This window comes from Tamandua tetradactyla, chromosome 8 (assembly GCF_023851605.1).
Source record: "Tamandua tetradactyla isolate mTamTet1 chromosome 8, mTamTet1.pri, whole genome shotgun sequence".
NCBI lineage: Eukaryota > Metazoa > Chordata > Mammalia > Pilosa > Myrmecophagidae > Tamandua > Tamandua tetradactyla.
The window spans coordinates 124,160,016-124,182,507 of NC_135334.1; the positions used below are offsets into that span (position 1 = coordinate 124,160,016).

A 22,492-nucleotide genomic window follows, 5' to 3' on the forward strand; every position below is an offset into this window, starting at 1 on the left:
AATCTGAGTGAGGATGGCAGTGGCAGCAAGGAGTGGGTAAGGATCAGACAATTCTAGTCTGCATCCAGAGCGTGAGACCCCCTGGCTCACCGGCTAACTCAACCTGAAGCTGTCCAAGGGGGGAGGAGGCTGCGGGGACAGAGCTCAGAAATTTAAAGGTAAGATCTCATCTTACCCTGGTGATGGTTCTCGAATCTGTGAGCAACATGCCCTCCTGTGACCTTGTCAGTACTGAGGGCACACTCCCCTTTGGCGGCCTTGAGGGAGAACAAGACCCTCTGGGGCTCTGCCCGTTGTGCTTTCAGAGAGCAGGGGAGCTGGGGAGCGGGGAGCAGGGTACAGAGGAGCAGGGGAGCTGGGGAGCGGGGAGCAGGGTACAGAGGAGCAGGGGAGCTGGGCAGCGGGGAGCAGGGTACAGAGGAGCAGGGGAGTGGGGGGTGGGGAGCAGGGCAGCGGGGGAACAGGGGCGCGGGGAAGCAGGGAGCAGGGGAGCAGGGAAGCCGGGGAGCAGGGAGCAGGGTGCTGCAGCACAAGGAAGGGAGCTGCATGCCAGGCGGGGCAGGGTCTGCGGGGGCGGGGCCTGCGGAGGCAAGGCCGCTGTGAGGAGAACTGAAGAGGAAAAATAAGTAAGACTGCCCCAAAAAGCTTTAAGGTGTTTTCCATACAAGGAGGGATCTTGCAGAAGAATAGAGGAAAATGGGGAAGGCAGTCTCGGGGAGAAACAGGCTTTCTTTCAGCACCTTTTGGTAGTTTTGCTTGCACACCAACAGGAAACTTCAAAATGAACCCTCACCACGGCACCTAGCCTTCTTCGGGAGACCCCCTCCCACTCTCTCCCAGGACCCACTGCCCACCCCAAACAATAACTCTGAAGACAACATCCGCTCTTCTCAAACAGTTTAATAGCAAATAAACAAAGGAAGGTACCACACTTGGCAGATACAAAATGACTTTTTGTCCATGTGTCTGTGCAATTAAAACAGATTTAAGTTCCCTATCGGGACAAAAAGAAAAACACACAAAAAAGGAAGGGATTCCTTTTAAACACATACTCCCTTGCTCCGACTTGTAACATTTTTTTTTTTTTAATCCACTACACAAACTCAGTGATCAGGTCAGAAAAGCGACAAGGACTCTTCTTGCCCCCTTTTTTTTTTTTTTAAAAACCATTAAAGTAAAATTCATAATTTTCTACAGAGTACAACACAAGTCCACACAAAAAGACATTTTCTTTCGCAAATCAAAACAGGAAAGAAAGGAAAAGCTCAAACAAGGCAAAGGGAAGCATTTCTCCGGCTGAGTCACGACTGAGTTGATTGAATCCCGTTGCTGCTGCAGACTCTACTGTGCGTTTGGTCACAGTGGCAAGTTTTTGTTTTCTCTTCACATTGTGAAATCACTTTACATTGTTTTCTAGTAGAAAAGGCAAAAAACTGTACAAAACCCCTAGTGTTAAATACGTTTGTACCAATAAAAAACTCACACAGGTTTGTCTCCAAAATGTAAAGTTTCTTTTTTTTTTCTTTTTAAATTATTCACAAAAAGCAGCTGGAAATCAGAAAGGCAGCTGCCGCTCCAGGGTCTCAAATCCATTAAAACCACCACAGGACAATTAAAACAATCAGAGAGAGAAAAGGAAAAGGAAACATCCAAAGTTTGGCATTTGGTTTAGTCCACAGGTTTTCCCAGAGCTCCTCTTGGAATTGAAAGCAAAATATATTGGCAAACACGGATTTCAATACACAGGAAGGGGCTCAGCGCCCTGTGCCCACAGAGGGCGGCTCTGTGCAGTCAGACTGTGGGGCGCCCTGTAGCCTCCCCAAGGCGGGGGTCCTGGCCTCCAGCCACCCCGTCTCCCCCACCAGGAACTAAGCAGCCTGCCACACGGGCCACCACTCGGCTGCCCTCTCCTCCTAGGAAGAGTGGCCTCAAGCCAAGTACCAGGTAACCTGCTGGGCCCCAGAACAGAATATTTGAGGGGCCCTTTTCCACCGACCCCATCAGGGACGATGCTCCACAGTGCTCCTATCTCCCCTGGCCCTCCCCACCAGGCCCTTGCTATCCCATTCCGCCCTCCCCTGCACTCTCTCTCGGGGCGTCTGCCCAGCTCTCCCACACGCCAGCAGCCTAGGTGTGGGCGAGGTCCCTCACCACTCCTCCCTCTGCAACCTCTCACCTCCAAAGATCCATCCATGCCTCTGGTCTCCTCTGGACTCTCTCCCCTGCCCTTCCCATTCGCACTCATATCCTTAAGACCCTGACGCTGGTGCCACAGGAGAGGAGGGCACACTCCCCTCGGGGAACCAAGGAACAGGCTGGTCTCGCACCCAGGGACAGGAGTGGTGCAGCTCTTCACCCGATTCTAAAAGCCAACCCCCCCCCCCACCTCCAGTTAAGCAAGGGCAGGGCAGTGGTGAGGAGCAGTGTGGGTGGCTGGTGCCAGGGCTGTGGGTAGCGTGAAGACTCGGGGAGTGCTGTGCTTGCGGCCCAGGGGCCCTTCCTGGCCGTCCTGCGGGCTGAGCCTCTCCTGCCACCTGCACTGCCCTGGGCTCCTACCTCTGCCCCCAGGTCTCTGCACGCCCCTTCCTGGCCCTGCTGAGGCCTGGAGGCCACACAAGGTGACAGTCTAAGTGCACAGGCGGACACTCTCAGGGCAACAGAGGAGAAAGTTGCTGCTTCAAAATAAAATACAATCTCAGAAAAAAAATAACCCCACAACAATTTAAAACAGCTTCTTTGAAACCCTTTTAAATCGATCAGTTTTTGCACAAACTATAGAAAACAGAGGTGAAGGTGATATATACGAAGGTGTGAAGAAACAGCAGGAAACATGCAAAACTTGTTTTTCTGGGCATAATCTTAGTAGGAAAGGAAAAAATTCAAAACACAAAAACAAAAACAAAAACAAAAATAAAATCAAAGCATCACATTTTGCTGTGGAGACTGAAAGCAGGGGCCCAGGAGCGGGCGGGGGGCCGAGGGAGGGGTGGGCCTGCAGGCTCCAGGGGTCACTCAGGAAGAGCCACAGGAGGGAGGGGCTGGCCAGGCCCCAGCTGCAGCCTGGGGTCAAAGGAAGAGGGGTGCAGGTATTTTCTGAAGTTGAGAACTCAGAAAAACAAAAACAAGAATACATGCAGTCTCCTCAAGCCCCACAGACTGCGTCAGCAAAATGTGCTCAGGAGCCTCAAAGGTTTCAGTGACATCTTTTATTTCATTGTTTACTTCAAAGTTGTCTTTAAAACTAAGCACACAGAGAAACAAAGCCTAGAAACGGACTGGCTGTGTGTTCACAGAAATACAAACACCACGCGGTATGTGCTAGTAGGGCTGCTCTGAAGACAATTACAAAGAATCGGAATCACAAAATCAAGTGGTTATCTTATGAAGTTCTAGAAAAATAGATTTTTTTTATATTCAAATGCAAGTTTAAATATTTCCCCTTCAGCAGTCGTTCTAGCAAAACCAATTTGGCAGCACAAAAGAAAAAAAAAAAGGAAAGAAAAAAGAAAAAACAAACAAAGAAACAACATAATAAAAATACACATCAGCATCAAAGGTCAACACAAGGTCAAAGGTGAGAATTCAAGCATCAGAGAAGCTGAAGAGACAGGGATTTGGACGATGTACTTGACGCCACATCGACATGCTTTAGGCACAACGATGAACAAACGGCAGGAATCTAGAAAAAAAACAAACCAGAAAGAGGGAGACCCACTGAGTTACACAGAGCAATACGTCGAGACAGAGAGAGAGCAGGCCCGCCCGCGTGTCTGCAGCCCTGAAACGAGGCGGGGGCTGGGGCTGGGCCAGGACAGGGGACGGTGCACATGCTAACGATGGACACGGAGAAGTCAAAGGACATGGAGGACACCAAGAAAACATCCAATGCCGGAGACCAGATGGAACCTAAGGCTTGGATTTCCCCGAAGTGCCCGAGCACAGAAGGCCTCTGGGGGGCAGACCTCGGCCTCTCTCCCCACTCCCCGGACAGAATCCCGGGAGAAGGCAGAAGACGCTGGCGGGGGCGGGGAGGCACCTGGGGGGGGTGGGGGTGGGGCCGGGACTTCTCCTCAACTCTATGGGGACGGCTCTAAGGTCTCAGAAATCCAAGCTCTTAGTCTCCACGCGGGCCCTGGCCACTCCTGTGGAGTCCAGGAGACAGTGGTGTGGCTGCATTCAGACAAGTCAATGTCATGATGTAATCCAAATAAGAAACAAGGCTACAGCAAAACAAAAACCAAAACAAAAACACTGCACTGGAAGTGAAAATCCCCCCCAACAGAAAAGGACTGCGTAAGACCTGACTGCGAGCCTCCACTCTCCTGGCTGAGCCCTTCCACACCGTAAGACTTGTAGGGGAGCAGCTTTTTCACAAAACCATCTTTGGCAGGGGGAGAGAACTGTGCTCGAGGCCAGCGCCGCTGCTGTGCAGGATCACCGGGCAGGGGGAGAGGGCAGAGAGGGGCACGGCCTCCCCAGCGGGCTGCTTCAGCCGCCCGGAGCCCTGCTGTGGTGCCCGCTCCTTCTGTCGAGAGTCCACAGGCAGGGGGGAGCCTCGGGCTGCTGTTGAAGGCGTGATGGCACGTGCCCTGCACGTCCTCTTGCGAGGAGCCCTCACAAGGGCCCAGGGCCCAGGACAGATAACGGGGAAAGGGAGCAAGTGGGAAGGGGCCGACTGGGCTTTGGACAACCACCCAAGGCAGAGAAGGGAGAGAGAAGAGGTCAGCAGTCAGCACAGCGGCACCCCCCCGCCCCCCAGCACAGCTCTCCCTCCCACCCATTCACAGCATTAACTCCTTCCCCTCCTGGCGGATTAGCTGGGCTGCAAACGGGCCACAGAAAAGTCAGTAGTTTCAATCATACACAGCACCCTGCGTGTACAACAATCACATTCTGGAGTCTACAAAATCCTGGCCTTTTCCAGAGATATAATTTAGGTAATAAATATTCTCTACCCCGGAGCTGTATAAAACTTCTATAAAAATAGAAACGACATTCTTGGTTCCAGCCGGTTGGGATTCAGAACAGTGCCTCCCCAACCTAGCATTTTTTTCTTTTTTTGTTTTTTATTTTTATTTTTGTTTTTTATTTTTTTTTGCATTTATTTAAAAAATCCCATCATGACCCTGGAAGCCTTTGGAACAGTTTTATCCTTTGAAACACAGGACACATTTCTCCCAGTGTGCAGAATTCAAGTTTACATGGTTCAGCTTAAGAAGCATACTTCAGGTTTCTTAGAGGACAAGAGACCCAAGGCGTCACTATGAGAAGGGAACAGCGCCCAGCTTCAGTAGGAATATCCACCACACCACCTGCCTGTCCAACAGAGGACATCTATCCCCGCCGGCTAACCAGACGGCCAGCACGCCAAGGGGAGGCCCCCATCTGGCTTAGTAATGAGCCAACCCCTTTACTCCCATCTCTGCTGCTGAGGTCAGGGCTGATGCCTGTGAGGTTTAAGGCTCCAGGGACCCAGTCCCCGGGCCTGGCTGACGGTCACATCCTCACAGGGCTACCTCCATGCGGGTGTGGATTCCCACCAGCACACCCTTTCTGGCTCTCCAACCCCACAGCAATTCTTGGAGCAGAGGCAAGGCCCAGAGGCTGTATGGGCCACAGGCTAGAGCTGGAATGAACCTGTGGGAGGCAAGAGGGAGCTAACTCTCAGCACGAGGACAAAGCTGAATGCAGTGACACTGAGGTAAGGGAGCACTAACCCACACAGAGGCTGCAAACGTCCTCGTCTCCCTCTGCCTGGCAGCAGAAGGCGGGGCCTCCCTGCCAGTCTCACCTCTGGGCTACTTCAACCAGGGAGGCAAGTATGAATTTCTTAATCCTCTTAAATACTGAGTGCTGGCCACAGGCAAATGTGGGACCCTGGCTTGAAAGGGCCTTCTAATTTGGGTAAACCAAGAAGGCGCTCCTCTCAGAACTTTAGATGGCTTATGAGCACTCTGCTCAGGAGAGGTGCCCCCTTCAGTGAGATTTACTGCAAGCCCTTCTTGGATCTGCCCCCATGAAAAACTGTGGCTGGGGGTAGAAATGATGCTACTTGCTGTGGTGAACTGCAAGGTAAGAAACCAGGCAGTATCTTCCGCAGAGGCCTATTTTAAAGGGACCTGTCGAAAATGGACCATGGCCTGCAACTTAGTGTTGAAATAAACTGACTAAAAATGATTTAACAGGCTGCTTCTCCCAACAGCCTCTGGCCAGTCCCAGACAATCCAATACCAATGCTGGCTGGGAAAGCTGGCAGTGGGTGACGTCTTACTGCTTTGTGCATAGTCAGGCTAACTCAACAGGTGCTTTACCCCAGAGAATTACTAGCCCCTTCTTGGGAAAGACGGGCAGAAATCCAGGACAGGAATCTGAAAGACACGTGGCCAAGCGCAGCGTTTCCACAGGAGGCAGCTATGTGGAGGGGTTCGGCCTCCAGCTCAAGGCTGCTTGGTGTCAGCGACTATTAGTCCCACACTCTCCCAAAGCCAACCAGCTGACACCACCTCCAAGCCTCCCCTTGGCTCCCGGACACCCGTTCTCATTCCGCCCACACTCAGGGAAACTCTGGGGGGTCGGTTTTTTTGTTCCATTTAGTCCTCTCTCAGGGTAGTTCGGGGTAAATTCTGATCTTCTTCTTCGTCTTCTTTTTTTTTTTCTGATGTTTCCCCATTCCCCTTCCCCCAGGGCAGTTTGGTGTTGGTCCTTCTCAACACAGTTTACAAACACAGCAAACTTTAAATAAAGGGGGGTGGAAAACCAAAACAAACAAACAAACAAAACTCAGAATATGGCACCTAAACTCCAAAGTAAAAACACTGGAAACCAAAGCACAAACTTGTCCTCTGTACGAAGCGAAACTCCCACAGAAGGCAGTAGCTGAGTCTTCAGGGCAAGCTGTGCCTGCGAGAGTGGCAGGGATCAGGGTCCAGGGCTGTAAACACACAGCCTTAGGGCTTTGAATCAGTAAGGGTGCTCCTCCCCCACTTACCAGAAGGCCCTCCCACTCCAGTCTCCGAGGGGCGCGCTCAGTAGGGCTTGCTGTCATTCTTCGAACGCTTGAGCTGCACTTTAAGCCGCTTCATGCCGATCTGAAAGCCGTTCATAGACTGGATGGCAGCTTGAGCCGAAACAGGATTGTCGTAACTTACGAAACCTGTGTATCCAAGCAGAAGCCTGGGTGAGGGATATAATGAGGCAAGGAAGCTCTCAGTCTTCCTTATCCAGGACACATTCATGTACTTAGTCTCAAATCTCAAATTTCTCAGCAGGGACAAGAATTCTGGAAATTTTATCACATGAGATAAGCGAGGTCCCTAGCAGTACCACTTGACTTCAACGTGGTGTTTCCCAAGCCATTTCCCATATGTTCTTTTTACCTTTGGAGCAACAGTGTGGGTAGAAACCAGCATTTCCATTACAGAAGTGAGAATACACAGGCTCAAAAAGAGACCATGTGATCAGCCCAAGGTTTAGTTAAACAATAACTCAATCTCAAATCCAGCTCTTTCTCCATGGGCCACTGCTCTTTCTTTCTCGGTAGTAAAATACTTAATCCCGTCCTCGCACCAGAAGAGAAGCCAACATACCAAAACACTTGCTCAGGTTTGTCTGCTTGTCTATGAAAACCTTGGCAGACACGACGTTCCCAAAGGGCATGAACATCTGCAGCAGGTCCTGGTCACCGAACTCCTGGGGCAGGTGGTAGATGAACAGGTTGGCTCCCTCGGGACCTTCAAGACACCCAGCGGTTGAAAGGAGTCAGAGTCAGGTGCACACCCCCATACTGACTGTCTCTCACCTCCACCTGTGTTAAGCTGCCATCACCCCACACAAGAGACCATTTGGATGACGAAATGGATTCTTCAAAACACGAAGCAGGAAAGTGAGTCAATCGCCAAAAAAGATACCTTTCCTCACGTTTAGTCATGAGCCATCTTACTGAAGGATGGTGGGTTCCACCTTGGGGGAGGAGGCATGGATGCTGGGATGATATAAGTACGGAGACTTGCAATGGAAAAATACAACTGGGCTAGGGGTATTAGAGGCACACAGAAAAGGAAGTAGAAAAAGGTTATATACAAAACAACAGGTTTCAAAGTTATGCCTTGAATCCAGAGAGACAACAAACGGACCGGTAGTTGCCCGAGGCCTGGGGTGGAGGCAAGGGGTGACTACAAAGGGGGATGTGGGATTTTGGGTAGCAATGGAAATGTTCTATATCTGTAATGGTGGGCACACTATCACATGCGTTAGCTCATTAAGCTGTACACCCAAAAGGCTGATTTTACTGTACATTAATGATGCCTCAATAAAAATAAATGACATTTAAACAAATGAGCCTAGCATTAACCGTGGGCTCAAAATCAGAACCAAGTATCCCCCCTCTGACAACTTACATTCAGTGATTTTCTAATCAAAGAATAGTTTTATTACAACAGCGGGCCAACCCTTCTCCAGGCACACTGGCCTCCCTGCTGCTGCCAACAAGCACCATCACAGGACGCTCCTGACTTGGTGCCTGGACTCCTCTGCTCCTCAGTCCCGATTACTTCCCCTGGACATTGCCACGGCCTGCTTTTCACTTCCTTCAGGTCTCTGCACAAATGTCAACTTAGAGACTTTCTCTGACTTCCTCATAGAATGCTGTGTCTCCAGCAATCGCTATTCCTTTTTCCTATTCATCATTCTTCAAAACATCATCTGATACATCTTCTGTTTTTACTAGCTCATTGTTTGCCTCTGTGCTCACCATTAAAATATCAGCTCTAGTGTTCCAGTAGCCATGTTTCTTGAAGATGATTGAATAATGATACAGCTTTCACCATGTGATTGTGAAAACCTTGTGTCTGATGCTCCTTTCATCTACCTTGTCAACAGACGAGTAGAATATATGGAATAAAAATAAATAATAGGGGGAACAAATCTTAAACTTAGATTGAAATGCTAGTGATCAATGAAAGGGAGGGGTAAGGGGTAGGGTATGTATGAATTTTTTTCTGTTTTCTCTTTATTTCTTTTTCTGATTTGATGCAAATGTTCTAAGAAATAATCATGATGATGAATATGCAACTGTGTGATGATATTGTGAATGACTGTTTATATATGTAGAACGGAACGATATGTTAAGAATGTTTGTGTTTCTTGTCATATTTTTTTTAAAAATTTTTAGATTAATAATAATAAAATATGTATATATATATATCAGCTCTGCGTGGTCAGACATTCCACTGCTACCAAGTCCCAAGGGCACAGATGTGTCCAATTCAGAACAGGTGAGGAAGGATGAGGCCAGGACTCCTTGCTGCTATGGCAAGAGACAATATTGGTCTTTTTTCTATATTAAGTACTCAAACCTTGCCAGTTTCTGGTTCTAAAAACCCAGTCAAATCTGAGCAAAGTGTCAGCAGGACTTATTGCTAATACAAACCACCTCCAGACCTCTTTCTGCCTAGAAAGTTTCTCCTAAATTTAATGCCGTTTATATCAAAGCACACTTTCTTCTCCAACATCCAAGGACCATAACTCTTTCCTTCCCATCTCCCCTCAGTTTGTTCTCAATTAGAAAAAGCCATAAGAAAGTGAGGAAAATGCCAAAAGATACAGCTAAAAGAGACACCTGGACAGACGGTATCTTCTGACACATTTATAACTTGTAGAGAAAACTTAACAGAAACAGATTCTTAAGATTGTCAAATGGTGTCAGACACAATAATGCCAGCACCCATTTCTTCATCTAAAAGCTGACGCCCCATCCTAGGAAGGTATACAGAGGTTGTGAACTTAGCCACACCCTGAAAACATTCCAAAAACATATAACGTCTTTATGGACTTTCTCAGCCTACTCTTGATACTGTCAAAAGTCTGAGAGTCTGACCAGCAAAATGGTTCTCATGGCCTCTGCCCTACCATGTGGTTCTGTGCAGCTGGAGTGAACCTTTCCCATCCCTGAATCCATCTCCCTCTGCACTCACCTTCCTTCTGGCTTCCAGCAGCACCAATACTCTGCTGTGTCAACAGATTCTGGTTGTACAGAGTGGGGAGTGCCGCAGCAGCATATTGCTGGATCCCCGAGTAGGCCTGTGTGAGGGCCTCCATTGTGCTCCCAGTGCCATTGGAAAGGCCGCTGCTGCCCAGGCCACCATTCAAAGCAGCCATCCCTTGATTACAGGAAGAACAGGATTAACATATTGGAAAGACCCAACTAGTGACAAAGACAGGTATACTTAGGGATGGCGGGAAGAGGGGAGATCCCAAAGCTCTCCCTAAGGAGGAACACTCATCTGACTGGTCAGATTTCAGGGCACTCACCAGGCCTTGTACCTAATGGGGACATTAAAAATGCCACACCCAGGGTGTGGCTCTTCCCCATTCCTGCAACCTGTGGAAGAAGTGATTCCACTTACACACAACAGCGTTCCATTTTCTCTTTGGCTTTTATGCCATTTTCTCAGAGCTGGGAAATGGTAAAATAAGAGACCCAGGAGCATGGACAAAATGGGTACATGTGGTCTATGAGTGGGTGGACGCTGTGACCACACAGTAACAGCTAACATCCACTGGGCACGCCCTGCTGCCAGACACTGTGCTAAGCGATGTGCTCAGTACTTCACCACCCCAGTCCTCATTTAACTAGCAACCCTTTCAAGTGTTCTGCTGCCACTTCACAGTCATGAAAATGGCCCTAGAAAAGGATGTTCACAGTTAGAGCTAGTTAAGGGGCAGATGTGAGATTTAACTCAAGTTTGACTATAAAATATTATTGTTTCTAACTTCACTCAGCCACCCCAATCATTCTAGTGGTAATCCTACTGGGGTTGTTTAAAACATGCTACCTGCACAAGGAATGGCCTGACGACATACCGGGGCTACAGCTTACCTGCCAAAGAGCCGACATTGAGGCCAGCTGTCGCCCCAGCTAATGTCTGCAGGGCTCCAAGGGAGGCTATGGGGTTGACAGAGTTGCTGCTGCTGGAACTGGGGGAGGACCCTGCTATTAGAAATACAAGAGTGAAACCCAAGTCATCACTTGCCGTCTACTGTCAACAGGAACCAAAACACAAGAGTGATAATACCCAAGTACTCAATTTGCAAAGAGGTTTTCAGTAACTAATTCTGACAAATGTCCTTGAAGGACACAGAAACAAACGATGGTTACAGTAAACCACTGATTATGAGATTTCGCTTATGTCAGAAGAAGGCATTTGAGTCTGCTGTTCAAAATCTTTGGAAATGGGTGTTAGCTACAACGACACACACCCTTCTCCTTGGCCTCTGCCTTCGAATGGAGGACCTGCCCCAGGCACACATGGCCCACGGGCCCTGCTTCCAGGCTTACCTGAACTGGTGAGAACGCTGAGGGGACTGCTGGACGTAGTGAGGGCATTGGTACCACTTGGCGTGTTCTGAGCTGCGCTAGCTGCCGCAGCTAGTGCAGCCAAGTTCTGTAACTGCATTGCATTTAATCCTGTAACATCCAAAGCAAGAGGTCAGCCAGCAGATGAGGTGCCTTGTATCCACTCCAGTAACAGACAGGACACATGGCAGAAGGCTGGTCCCAAACAAAGAGGAACTGTTTTACATAAAAGCTTTACCAGCAATGCTACAGGGCTCCATGGAAATTCAGCTATCACTCCACTCAATAATAACTTGCATTTCCTTGGACAAGACATATTTAATCCAACAGCATGGAAACACTCCCCTCCCCCAGTACCAAATAAGCACTAATAAAGGAGTAGGCAATTAGGAAACCAGGAAAGGAAGGTACAGGATCAAGAGCCTCAGAGAACAACTATGCCAAAATCTGTGGCACAGAACGGGCCTGTGTCTAAGCCCCTCACTGGCACTTCACAGGGATCTGTGCTTTGTACTGGAGGTGAAGAAGCAGAAGACGTGGTAGAGATCCAGAAGGCCATGGGAGGGACAACGAGGGAAAGCAAATGTGGGAACACAAACAGGAGAAAGAATAAAGAAAAAAGAAACCCACCACTTGAAAAGCAGATTAATCACCAGAAGGAGAAGACGGAAAAACACTGAAAGAAGAACTCCCAAGCAGAACCCCGGCAACAGAGCTAAAAGGAGAGCAAGACACCCGAACTGCTGATAATGCGTGGCGCCCATCTACAAGGCGACGGAAAGGGAGTCTGGGGGGAGGAGTGGGAAAAGCAAGCAAGAAAGAAACACAATACAGACCAAGATCTACGACTTTCCAGAAATGTAGTAAACCATAATTTCCAGGCACAAAGCGAACTACTACCAAAAATTTTAAAATAGCACAGTGCAGTCTGGCAAAGACCCCCCTCTCTCAAATGCACTTGCCTACCCTTATTCAATTTCAGAAGGGGCAGGCAGCATCAAAATTGCGCCAAATTCTATATCCACCAACTCTGTTGACAGCCCTGTCTCAGCTTTTCTTTGTGGAGCCCCATTTTGGTAAAAACTCAGATATTTGTCAATTAAGTTTAAGTTTGCCATGAGTGTTAACAACAACAACAACAACAAAGAAACGTGTAAGAAACACAGATGAACTAAATACGAGGACTCTAGCAGCTTCAGGGTAAGCTACCAGCATGAAAGCCATCTTTGGCTTTTCTTCCCAGGGACACTGGAAAAGCCACTTTACTGTGGAAATACAGTTCCTACAAATGTCCCATTAGCAGAGTGGCTCACACGGCTCCTCCCTAGTAGAGACCTGGGGGGAGGGAGGAGCCAAGCCCAGGGCACCTCAGCACCTACACGGACAGGCCACGCAGCTGAGTCCTGGGATGCTCCTCTATGCCAAGTGTATGCAATGAGGGAAAATATTTTTTTGTCTGTACAAACAGTGTAAAACTGCCCCTGTTCCTTTTAAGACACAAAGTGGATGCTGCAAGTTTCAGATTGCTGTTAGCTGGGTCTGCTGGCCTGGCTGCTGCTGCTCCTCCATAGGATTGCGACACTTACCTCCCATTGGGTGGAGGCTGCTCAGGGTGTTGAGGTTCCCAGAGGAGGCAGTCTGCTGAAGGAGCTGCAAATAAAGCTAGACATTACACCAAAAAACAGAACAAGAGTGAGAGTGAGGGCTGGTTCTGCATCTGGGATAACTCTACAGCACAGCAAAGCGAGAGTGCAGAGGCCCCCAAAGAGAAGAAGGCTAAAGTCAAGAGCTCAAGCCAACACAAGAGCAACATGAGGCTTACGACGGTGCAGGACGATACCACACAGCTAAAGCCCCGGCCCAGATAACAAGACGTTCACGGAATATGAAGCCAAGCTCAAGTCCCTGGGCAGCAGAAGGCAACACAGCAGAGAAGTAGAGCAAGGAAAAAAACTCAACTCAAGTTGTTGTGCAGTCAACTGTAATCAGTGTCTGTAACTAAGATGTCTGCCATTTCTAGTTTCCTTCTACGAGTTCTTCTCCTTAGTTAAGTCCACACATCTTACTCTGCAGACTGTTCCCATTTGGATATCCAATTTCGATTCCATACAAGTAATGTAGGTATCAAATTTGTCCACTGCAGGGCATTTTTTGTAGTCACCCTCTTCTGGCCACAAGAGCCCATTACTTGATTGCTCTCTCACACACTACACATCTACCAAGCCCTATCTATCTACCCTCCTCCAAACTGGTCTTCCCTGTTGCAGATGACCAAACGATTGATAGCTCAGTCCATATCAGGCTCAGTGTAAAGCCTCTTTAAACGGCTGTCACATAACAGCTTAACTAAGAGGGGTCAGTCCATGAGCTTATGGAACTCCATGCCCTTGATGTATATCTTAACTGTGATCCTCATCTCACCAACAGGAGTAAAATCTGTGCTTCATTCAAACCCAACTGCTGCTCCTTTTGGACAACTGGTATTCTTGCTTCTGGATCTTTTATTTGACCTGTTGTCCATTCTTATAAACCACCTGAACCAGTTTCTCTCACAATGAACCCTTCTAGGCCAGAGTTCATGGATATGTTTTAAGAGGTCACAGATCTCCAGAGACGGAATGAATAGTAGATATGCATACAGTTTTAATGAGGTTCTCAAAGGGGTTCTGATTCCACAAAGAGGCAGAACCACCATTCCGGTTCAGCAGAGCTCAGGCGCAAGTCCACATATTCCAAAGAACCTCATAATTAATGATGATGTACTATTACAGAGTCCATTGGCACCTAACTTATCTTCATTTTTGCCTTCTTAAATACCTCGGACACCTTCACCTCCTCCCTAAACAAGAACGGCTCTTAGGGCAGGGACCAGGTCAAACTGAAACAAAGAGCCCACAGCTTTCAACATACATCATCATGCCCTAGCTGGATGCGGCAGTGATGACAAAAGGGGGAGTTTCCCCTACAAAGAGGCTCTAAAACGTTCTTAGAGGGCGGGCAATGGTGGCTCAGTGGTAAAATTCTCACCTGCCAGGCCAGAGACCCGGGTTCAATTTTTGCAGCCTGCCCATGCCCAAAAAACCCTCTCTCAGAAATGCAAATGTATATTGTGGAGATCTTTTTCAAAGTATTATTATTTCAGCTGAAGAGTAAAATCTCTCTAATTTTTTTGAACTTAACAAGCAATGTTCTAGCACCAAGAAGGAATTCAATCTGCTGAAATATAACAATCATCTTCACTTCTTGCCTTCAGAGATATACAAGCTAGGATAAACAGGACTTATTCTAACAGTTAAACTACGGAGACCAGAGGATATCAAATTAGCCAAAGCTCAATGCTGGGGGACAAAAATAATTGCTTTTCCTCATTTTCTATATAGAGTAACATTGTAAAGGATGAAGAATGTTTGACTATACTAGTTAATCCTATGCATTTTTTTTTCTTGGATTATCCATGCAAATGTAGTGTTTTCAACATTTTTTTCTTCTTCACTGGTAGCTTTATGGATGATCCTTTCTTTCTGACACACAAGATGGTTTTAAGTATCTGTGGTGGCAGCAATAATTTCTCATAACACATTCTGCAGGCAAATTGGAGTCTAAATATCAAACTGGAGCTTGACCCTCTTCTGGATTATATGACTCAAATTCAACAAGAGAAAGATCAAATTAAAAGAAATCTATTTGGGATAAGATGAACTCACACAGAAACTTGCTCCATTCATTTAATAATATCCATGCTAATCTCTTGATCTCTTCAACAGCTAAAAAACATTTATCATGCTCATTAGAGAAGACACCATAAAGATTTTCATGATGCCCTCGAGATCTGGTAAAAAAAGATATGAAGAAAGATACTTGATAGTTAAGAGTCCCTCAAGAATTTTTTTCTTGGGGGAGGAGACACATGAGATGTTCCTAATTCTCTGAGTCAGGAAATCAGGACTCCACTTCAACTACTAGCAGAAGCTTCCAAACAGAACCAGAGGTGTGTGTGAGGTTAACCAGCATGACTAAAAATCTCCTCATCTGAACATTAAATGACATTTCTAAATGCCAAAAGGTGGGAATGCCATTGTGCTTCTTAGGTGGGGAAAGCAGAAGAAGAAACAGCGGGAGCTTGCATAGTCTGCAGAAAGCAAACCACAAAGACTCACTGCTAAATACTGGGGTCCAAGAGGATTCAGACCAGCAAGGTTCCCCCACACAGATGCTGCGCTGATTTGCTGCATCTGCTGCTGGAGCTGCTGGGCCATTCTCTTTTGTTCTTTGTCCTTCTGTGTATCAGCAAATTTTACCACCATGGGGGATGAGCATCCCTAAAAACAATAAAAGCAAAGGGTCAAAACTCCTTTCTCTGGGTGAAGAAAATATCCTTCTTTATAGTGGCATGCAGGTTGCATTCTAACTTCATTCACTGCCAAATGATTCACCTCATAGACACAAGTGGCAAAAGGCAATTTAAAAGGGTTACTGCTTCTAATATGTTAATTTTAAAGAAAGATAGGTAGACAGGCCTGTTTACAACTTTTAGGGCAGTCAGATGCTGTACAGGCTGCTGTACTTTGAGGGCCAGCCGTCCCAGCATTTTTAAGCTAAGGAACTGTACTACCCCCTTCACCCATCTGCTCCCTACCTCCATGGTCTGTGCCTGGTGCATTGCCTTGATAGCCGTCTGGGCCATGGCTCTAGTTGTAAAAGTCACAAACGCACAACCTGGTAAGAGAATTCTGAGTCAGTAACTTATTCGTCTGATTTATCTGACAGATATTTACTGAGCATCTGTTATGTGCCAAACACCAGGCCAGGTTACAGACACAATCCCTGCTTTCAGGGACTCATGAGCCAGTGGGTAAAATGACCATGCTACCACAGGGTGACATGTGGTATGATGAAAAACTAGAGAACCACAGACAGGAAAGAAAGCGCTTGAAGGAGGAGGAATCACATTCTCCAGTATCTCTGAAAAAGAAAAAAACGGGAAAAGGAAGCATTTCTGTTTCGGCATCAAGAACCTCTCCAAGCACAAAAAGAGACAATCTTAATACACTTAAAATGCAGCCCTCTTGTGGGGTGGGGGTGAGGGAGCAGTAAAGGGAAGGAGTCAAGGCAGAACAGGACCAAGGCACACAGCACCAAGCAGCAGGCCCAGCGCCCCCCATGTGACAGGGACACACTAGCCAAGGACACTGGTTCACACCAGTCCAGTTAAAGAGAGACTTTAAATCTAACATGAGGATCTTTAAAGGCTAAATGCATACCCACCTCGGCTCAGGCCATCAGGGCCCCTCAATATCCGGCACTCTTCAATCTGCCCAAATGAAGAGAACATGACTCGAATGTCATTCTCAGTGCACTTCTTGGAAATCATACCAATGAAGAGTTTCCTGTCTTCCACTGCTAAGAGGGATAAAACACAAAAAAAGGTTCAAACACCACTACTAAAAAAGGCAGAATACAGGCTATGCAACCAGAACGTCTTGAGTTTAAAATCCTGGCTGGGTCCTTCATACGGCATTTCTCTGATTCTAAGACACATATTTTTTCATGATTTAACATCTCCAAAATCATAACTCTTCCTAAGATCAATGGTAACTTAAAATTATAATGGGAAGCTTTTAGATGTAATATGGTAGCTTTGTGATCGTACAAAAATTATTTACCATTTTACGCCTGTTTCCTCATCTGAGTAATGAGGGTAACTGGGCTCACCTCAGAGGGTTGCTATAGTATTACATAAATTCACACGTGCAAAGTGCTTAGCATTCTGCCTAGCATTTAGAAATGTTTGCTTTGTTAGTAATCCTACTACTGAAGAAGGATGAAGTCTTCACACTTCACTTATAAGACAAGAGAAACAGAACACAACTTTCAGTGAAGGCAACTGTCCCCGTCCCTTTTCTATTCTTTGAAGAGCAAAGTTCTTGCTAACTTGCTCATTTTCTCCCCTCATCCCTGTCCGTGAGAAATTAAACTGATCAAGGACATACCAGTTCATTCTAAAATGTTCTTGTCAACTTTCCCTGTCAACTCTGGTTTTCTCATTTATCTACCATACTTATTTTTAAAAGACGAAAAAAACAAAACTGAAACTGAGAGTTTAGATGACAGATTAAGAGAACAACACAACCTAGAACAGCAAACAAACTAGGAAGTTAATCTTAAAACGAGAGAGCTTTACGTGCGCACCATTGTTCTTCTCGCTGTCAGCAGGCTTCATCTGTATAGGGTGATGCATCTAAGAAGGAAAATAGTATCACTGTATACACGGAAGGTGTTCAGACATATAAGCGGGGAGTCCAATGATCAAAACTTGTGCTTTAAGAGCTTTCCTTGAACTCATACCCGCCTCATGACCTTTACCTCAAAACTATGAGAAGAAACAGACTGTGAAGAACTCAAGTCACCCAAGACTCCTGGCTGAAGAAAACTATTTCCTGCCCAACACTAATGACAAACTTGTGTGGGTGTTTTTTTTTTTTTTTTGTCATTCTATTCCCAAGATCCAATGATATACACACGTACATCTGTCTCTTGAATTTAGGGCAAAGGATTGCCCCAAACCTGATTTACTGCTAATCTTCTTTGAAATGCTCCCCTTATGTCTTCCTTTTTCCTTTACATCGATTCCTGTGGCAGTCACCCTTTCCCCAGAACGGTTTACAATGTGTGCCTGATAAGTATGCTCCTCATGACAACACCATCACAACCCCTTTAATAGTGGGAGCTTTCTTACCCCTGGGAGGACCTTCATGTTGTGAAGAGCATTCTGTGCTTCTAATGCAGCTTTACGGGTGTAAAATGTAACAAAACAGCACCCTGCAAGAGACAAGGGTTCATGCAATCAAAGCATTCCTTTGAAAGCAGACAATTCCTAGTACGCCCTTCTCCACAGCCATGTTGGGACTTCACACAAAGCACTGGGTTTATTACAATTAGTAAACAAAACAAAAACATTTCGAGGACCTAGTAGACAGAAAAAAGTTATTCTCTATGCATTTTCTTTATTATTATGGTCACCTCATAATTCTATTAAAATTTTTCTTTAGTTGTACCTGTAACTTCTCTAGAAAACAAGACTTCCCTTACAAAGGCCACAGAACCATTCCACCCTACTTGGTGCACCAGGTAGTGTGCTAGGTAAGAAGACTGAGCTATAAACGAGAGGTGCCCTGCCCTCTTGCAGTTTATCTTTCCCTGCTCTCAGAAAAACCACTCCCTATATGGTAGCTTACTCCTACCATATGCTTCCAACGTAATTACCACTTTTTAAATTATGAAATGACTTAAGAGCAAGAATCTCTTATTATCTTCTTGCCTCTTGTTTCATCAAATATAATCAAGCTCCTACAGCAAAGGTACAACTAAAGACAGCTGTTGATCGCGGGCTTCATATCTTCACTGGCTGGGAAGGGGGAGTCTCTTGTAAATCTTGGCTTCAATGCTGTGAAGCTTCCCTATTTCCACGCGATACCACAGAGATTTCTTTCAAAACTACATAGCAGTTAAGATTTTGAATTAATTTATATTGCCAGTCATTTTCAGAAGCTATAACATGTTATATTTTTGGCTAACTAAACACAAAGAGAAAATAATCCCTTTGCTTCTAGACTCCTTTACTATAAAGCTGGTTTCAGACACGTGCAACAATTTTCAGATAAAATTACTCTGAAATTGGTCATTTGGAAAAATACGAGCACGACAGATAAAGCTTTATCTATCACCAGTCCTGTGGAATTTCCACGCTGCTGAGCACATCTAGAAGCAGCTCAGCCTTTCTTCTGCGGTTCATCTTGTAGGCTACGGTCAACCGGCTATCAACAAGGCTCTCCTAGTTGGGAGGCATACACAGCAAGGTCTTGTAACACTAAGAAGAGATCATATCTTTCTCTTCCAGCTTATGTTAGTCCAAACACGAAAAACAAACTTTGGTAGTTGGTTTGTTTCAATATTATTTTTGCCATTTCATTCCCAATATCTAATGAGATACACATGGGACTGTCTCTTGAATTTAGAACTCTTGCAAAGGATTACCCAAGACCTGACTTACAAGTTATCCTCATGATTTTCACCTTAAATGTTTATTGGTATGTCTCTGGGTTGGAAGATACAGCTACTGCAACGGACAGACTTTTTTCCTTACATGAGCACAGAGCATCCTGGCCATGAAAGGCAGCATGTGCATGGCAGAAACTATATATAAAACCCCAAGTCTTAATGCTCCGTCAAAACCCCAAACCCCAAGGCCTCACCTTTGCTCTGAGGAGGGTTTTGGCTCCGATCCCTTAGAACGTTGATTTCATAGACAGCACCATACTGTTCAAAGAGCTCCCTCAAGTCCTTCTCAGACCAGGTCCTTGGAACCTGGCCCACAAACATCTTGATAGCATCAAGATCCGGTTGGTCTGGGTGGTCTAGGGTGCCGTTCATTTTCTTTGAGCTGCATGAGATAAAAATGAAGACTCTACTATGTAATCACGTCACTTTCCAGTGGGAGTTTTCTTTAAAGATCTCAACTGCTTTCTGAAAAAATAAGAAAAAATATCTCACTTGCTTAATAAATTCACATACACTCAAAAAAGGACACAGGGGTGAACTGAGGGCCCAAGAACAGGAGCGCACCTTCCACCCGCATGAATACTATCTGCTCATGGTCTCGCCTGACTCCCTGCTCACCCCCCATTTCATGACTGGGTAGGGAAAGGAAACAGGTAGCCTTGCGCTTTATACTCTCCACCTCCAGAAGCACCTTTAGAGAGAACGTCACTCCCCTGGATGGACTTGCTGCCACTCTTCACCACGTCCAGACACTGCCAGAGGTCCTGGTCCTCCCTCACCATGGCGAGCCCCATCCCAAATAAAGTCACCATTTTCATTAAGACACTCCAGCTTTTAACTAAGAAACTGACAATGTCACTAGTTCTTTGTCTGGCATGAAAATTTTCAGAGGAACTTAAGAGGTAAAGCTTGTAAAGCAAGATCAAGTTTTAATAAGCACAACTAACAAAACAAATGCTTCTTAAAAATAGTCCCTGAAAAATCATAAAGGGGGATGGGCCATGGTGGCTCAGTGGCAGAGTTCTCGCCTGCCATGCAGAGACCGGGGATTTCTGATGCCTGCCCATGTAAAAAAACATAAAGGAATCCTGATTGGGGAGAAGATTCAGAACTCTTCAATGAATACAATGACATGAGACATTTTCTTTCAGTAGATGTCTGAACTGAAGTGCTTGATTCCCAAGGCCTAGCAGGGAATGTCACTACAATGGGAGTCCTTGAATTAATGTGGCTGGCTCATGAATAATCCTAGTGTTACTGAATTGGGCCCCAGACCAAAACTAATCTTTGCCTCTTGAACCTCAACAAATGACTGTGATACAAGCATAAACAATACTGGCATCATTCTAGTTTGCTTTTTTTTTTTTTAAGTTATCAAATTTACGGCCCTTTACTGGTGACTCTATCAGTTAGATTCCCTAGCTGGAAGTTCCATCATAATATCCACAAATTCCTTCAATCCCACTACACCAAACTCTCCATGCTTCTGTTTTAATAATACCTTCATTCCTACCCCTGCCAAGAACCTGCTAAGAACCCAGGAGTAGTCTTGGTTATAAATGTTTCCACTAAGGAGGTATCTATTTCCAAGTCCTTTTACTGGTTTCAAAATGTTACTCTTAACATTTATCTAAATCAGTAACAACTTGAATTCCAAATAACTGTCACAGCTTTTCTAATATTAGTGTTCACTGCTTAATCCAGAAATCACATTATCATATTCAAATGTGTCATGTTCTAAATAAACAGTCCTAAATAAAATGCTAATTTTCTTTAAAGGAAATGCAGTGGAATAGTGTCTGAAGACTCTTGCTGGAATCCTGAAAGTACTTCAACCTCTTTCTTTTTATTCCCAAATCTCTTATAACTGAACATTCACAGGAACTGGTCTCCTAACACCTCTGCTGGACCTAGCACTACTTGTCAGACTGAATACAATGGTATACACACACTAGCTTTCGTCCCTATGCCTGCACTGGTTCCCCAGTCCCTCCCAGGCTAATCACTTTTCTTTTATTTCTATCTTCATTATGGTATTACCACTTATCATAATCTCTCTATATCCACCTCTCCCAAACAACAGCCCCGGAAAGCAAAACCTGCTTTATTTCCTATTTGCAAGCCACACCCAGTACAGTGCCTAGTTCAAAGTAAGCACCCAAACAGGGGATAGGAAGAATTTTTTGTTAATAGTCTCAAGAATCCCCCTCTATTTAAGCAACTACCTCAATAAAATGAATGCTGTGCCCCAAGGTAAGAGCAGCTACTATCTCCTGTGATTACTGACTGCCAGAGGATCAATTTATCCTCTTTTTTCTTGTAAATGCTTTGTAAAACAGTTTTATTTTAAACTATTAATTTAAAACCAATTATGTAAGGTTATTACAAAAACATAATATTGTAACTGCTTTTAGGGGCCTAATTCTAATGTTCCAACAAAAACCATGCTTATGATAGAAAAAAAAAAAAAGCCCCGCAACTAGACCCTGCCCCCCAACAACTGTAGTCAGTTTCAATATCATTTTATTAAAATGTTGCTAATCTCTATATTTCTATTCTAGCTTCCTAGAATTTGAGCACCCCAACAGTGCTCAAAATGTTTTGGTGATAAAGTGCCTGACAGATGTTTCTGAAGAGACAGGGATCTAATTCGTACTACGTTGGAAGCAACTGTTTCCAGCCTGTCCTGTCCTTCTGTATTTGTGCGCACTGTTTAGTGTAAAAGCATAAACAGAGTCAATATGCACGGATTATTGTTTAGTAAAAAATTTAGTGGAGATTCAAGATTCTATACAGAATGCCCTCCCTTCTTCTTGTTTCATTTCGTAAATCCTACTCCATTTATTCATGTTCACCTATTTCCCTGTGTATACCAATGCAATAGCCATAAAAATGCCCTAGAGATGGGCTCTTCAAATTGGGACCCAAGGACCAGGACAATCTCCAAACTTGAGTCTTTAGAAACTTTTATAGCTAATCTGACTAATTTCGTGTCTGGGCAAACTAATAATAAAGATATACAAAATACAAGCTCACATTTTCTTTTGTTTTTCTAGCAAATAATTTTTATTGTATTTTACT

General features: G+C 45.4%; 1 protein-coding gene across 12 annotated transcripts in view; it reads right to left on the reverse strand.

Moving 5' to 3' along the window:
• Positions 1-885: 885 nt before the first annotated feature.
• Positions 886-22,492, reverse strand: part of CELF1 (CUGBP Elav-like family member 1) — an 80,886-nt gene continuing 59,279 nt past the window's right edge. For 4 of the 12 annotated variants that reach the window (XM_077114629.1, XM_077114630.1, XM_077114619.1 and 1 more), the window contains 13 exons: positions 19,606-19,793; positions 18,090-18,172; positions 17,543-17,591; positions 16,619-16,753; positions 15,990-16,069; positions 15,511-15,672; positions 12,940-13,015; positions 11,336-11,464; positions 10,877-10,990; positions 9,972-10,157; positions 7,587-7,730; positions 6,989-7,153; positions 886-6,900 (listed from right to left, as the gene is read on the reverse strand). In XM_077114629.1, the coding sequence (XP_076970744.1) occupies positions 7,026-7,153; positions 7,587-7,730; positions 9,972-10,157; positions 10,877-10,990; positions 11,336-11,464; positions 12,940-13,015; positions 15,511-15,672; positions 15,990-16,069; positions 16,619-16,753; positions 17,543-17,591; positions 18,090-18,172; positions 19,606-19,783 (1,464 nt within the window). In that variant the 5' untranslated portion in view covers positions 19,784-19,793 and the 3' untranslated portion in view covers positions 886-6,900; positions 6,989-7,025. The remainder of the gene's footprint in view (positions 6,901-6,988; positions 7,154-7,586; positions 7,731-9,971; positions 10,158-10,876; positions 10,991-11,335; positions 11,465-12,939; positions 13,016-15,510; positions 15,673-15,989; positions 16,070-16,618; positions 16,754-17,542; positions 17,592-18,089; positions 18,173-19,605; positions 19,794-22,492) is intronic. The other 8 variants (XM_077114627.1, XM_077114626.1, XM_077114623.1 and 5 more) reach the window with 8 other exon arrangements.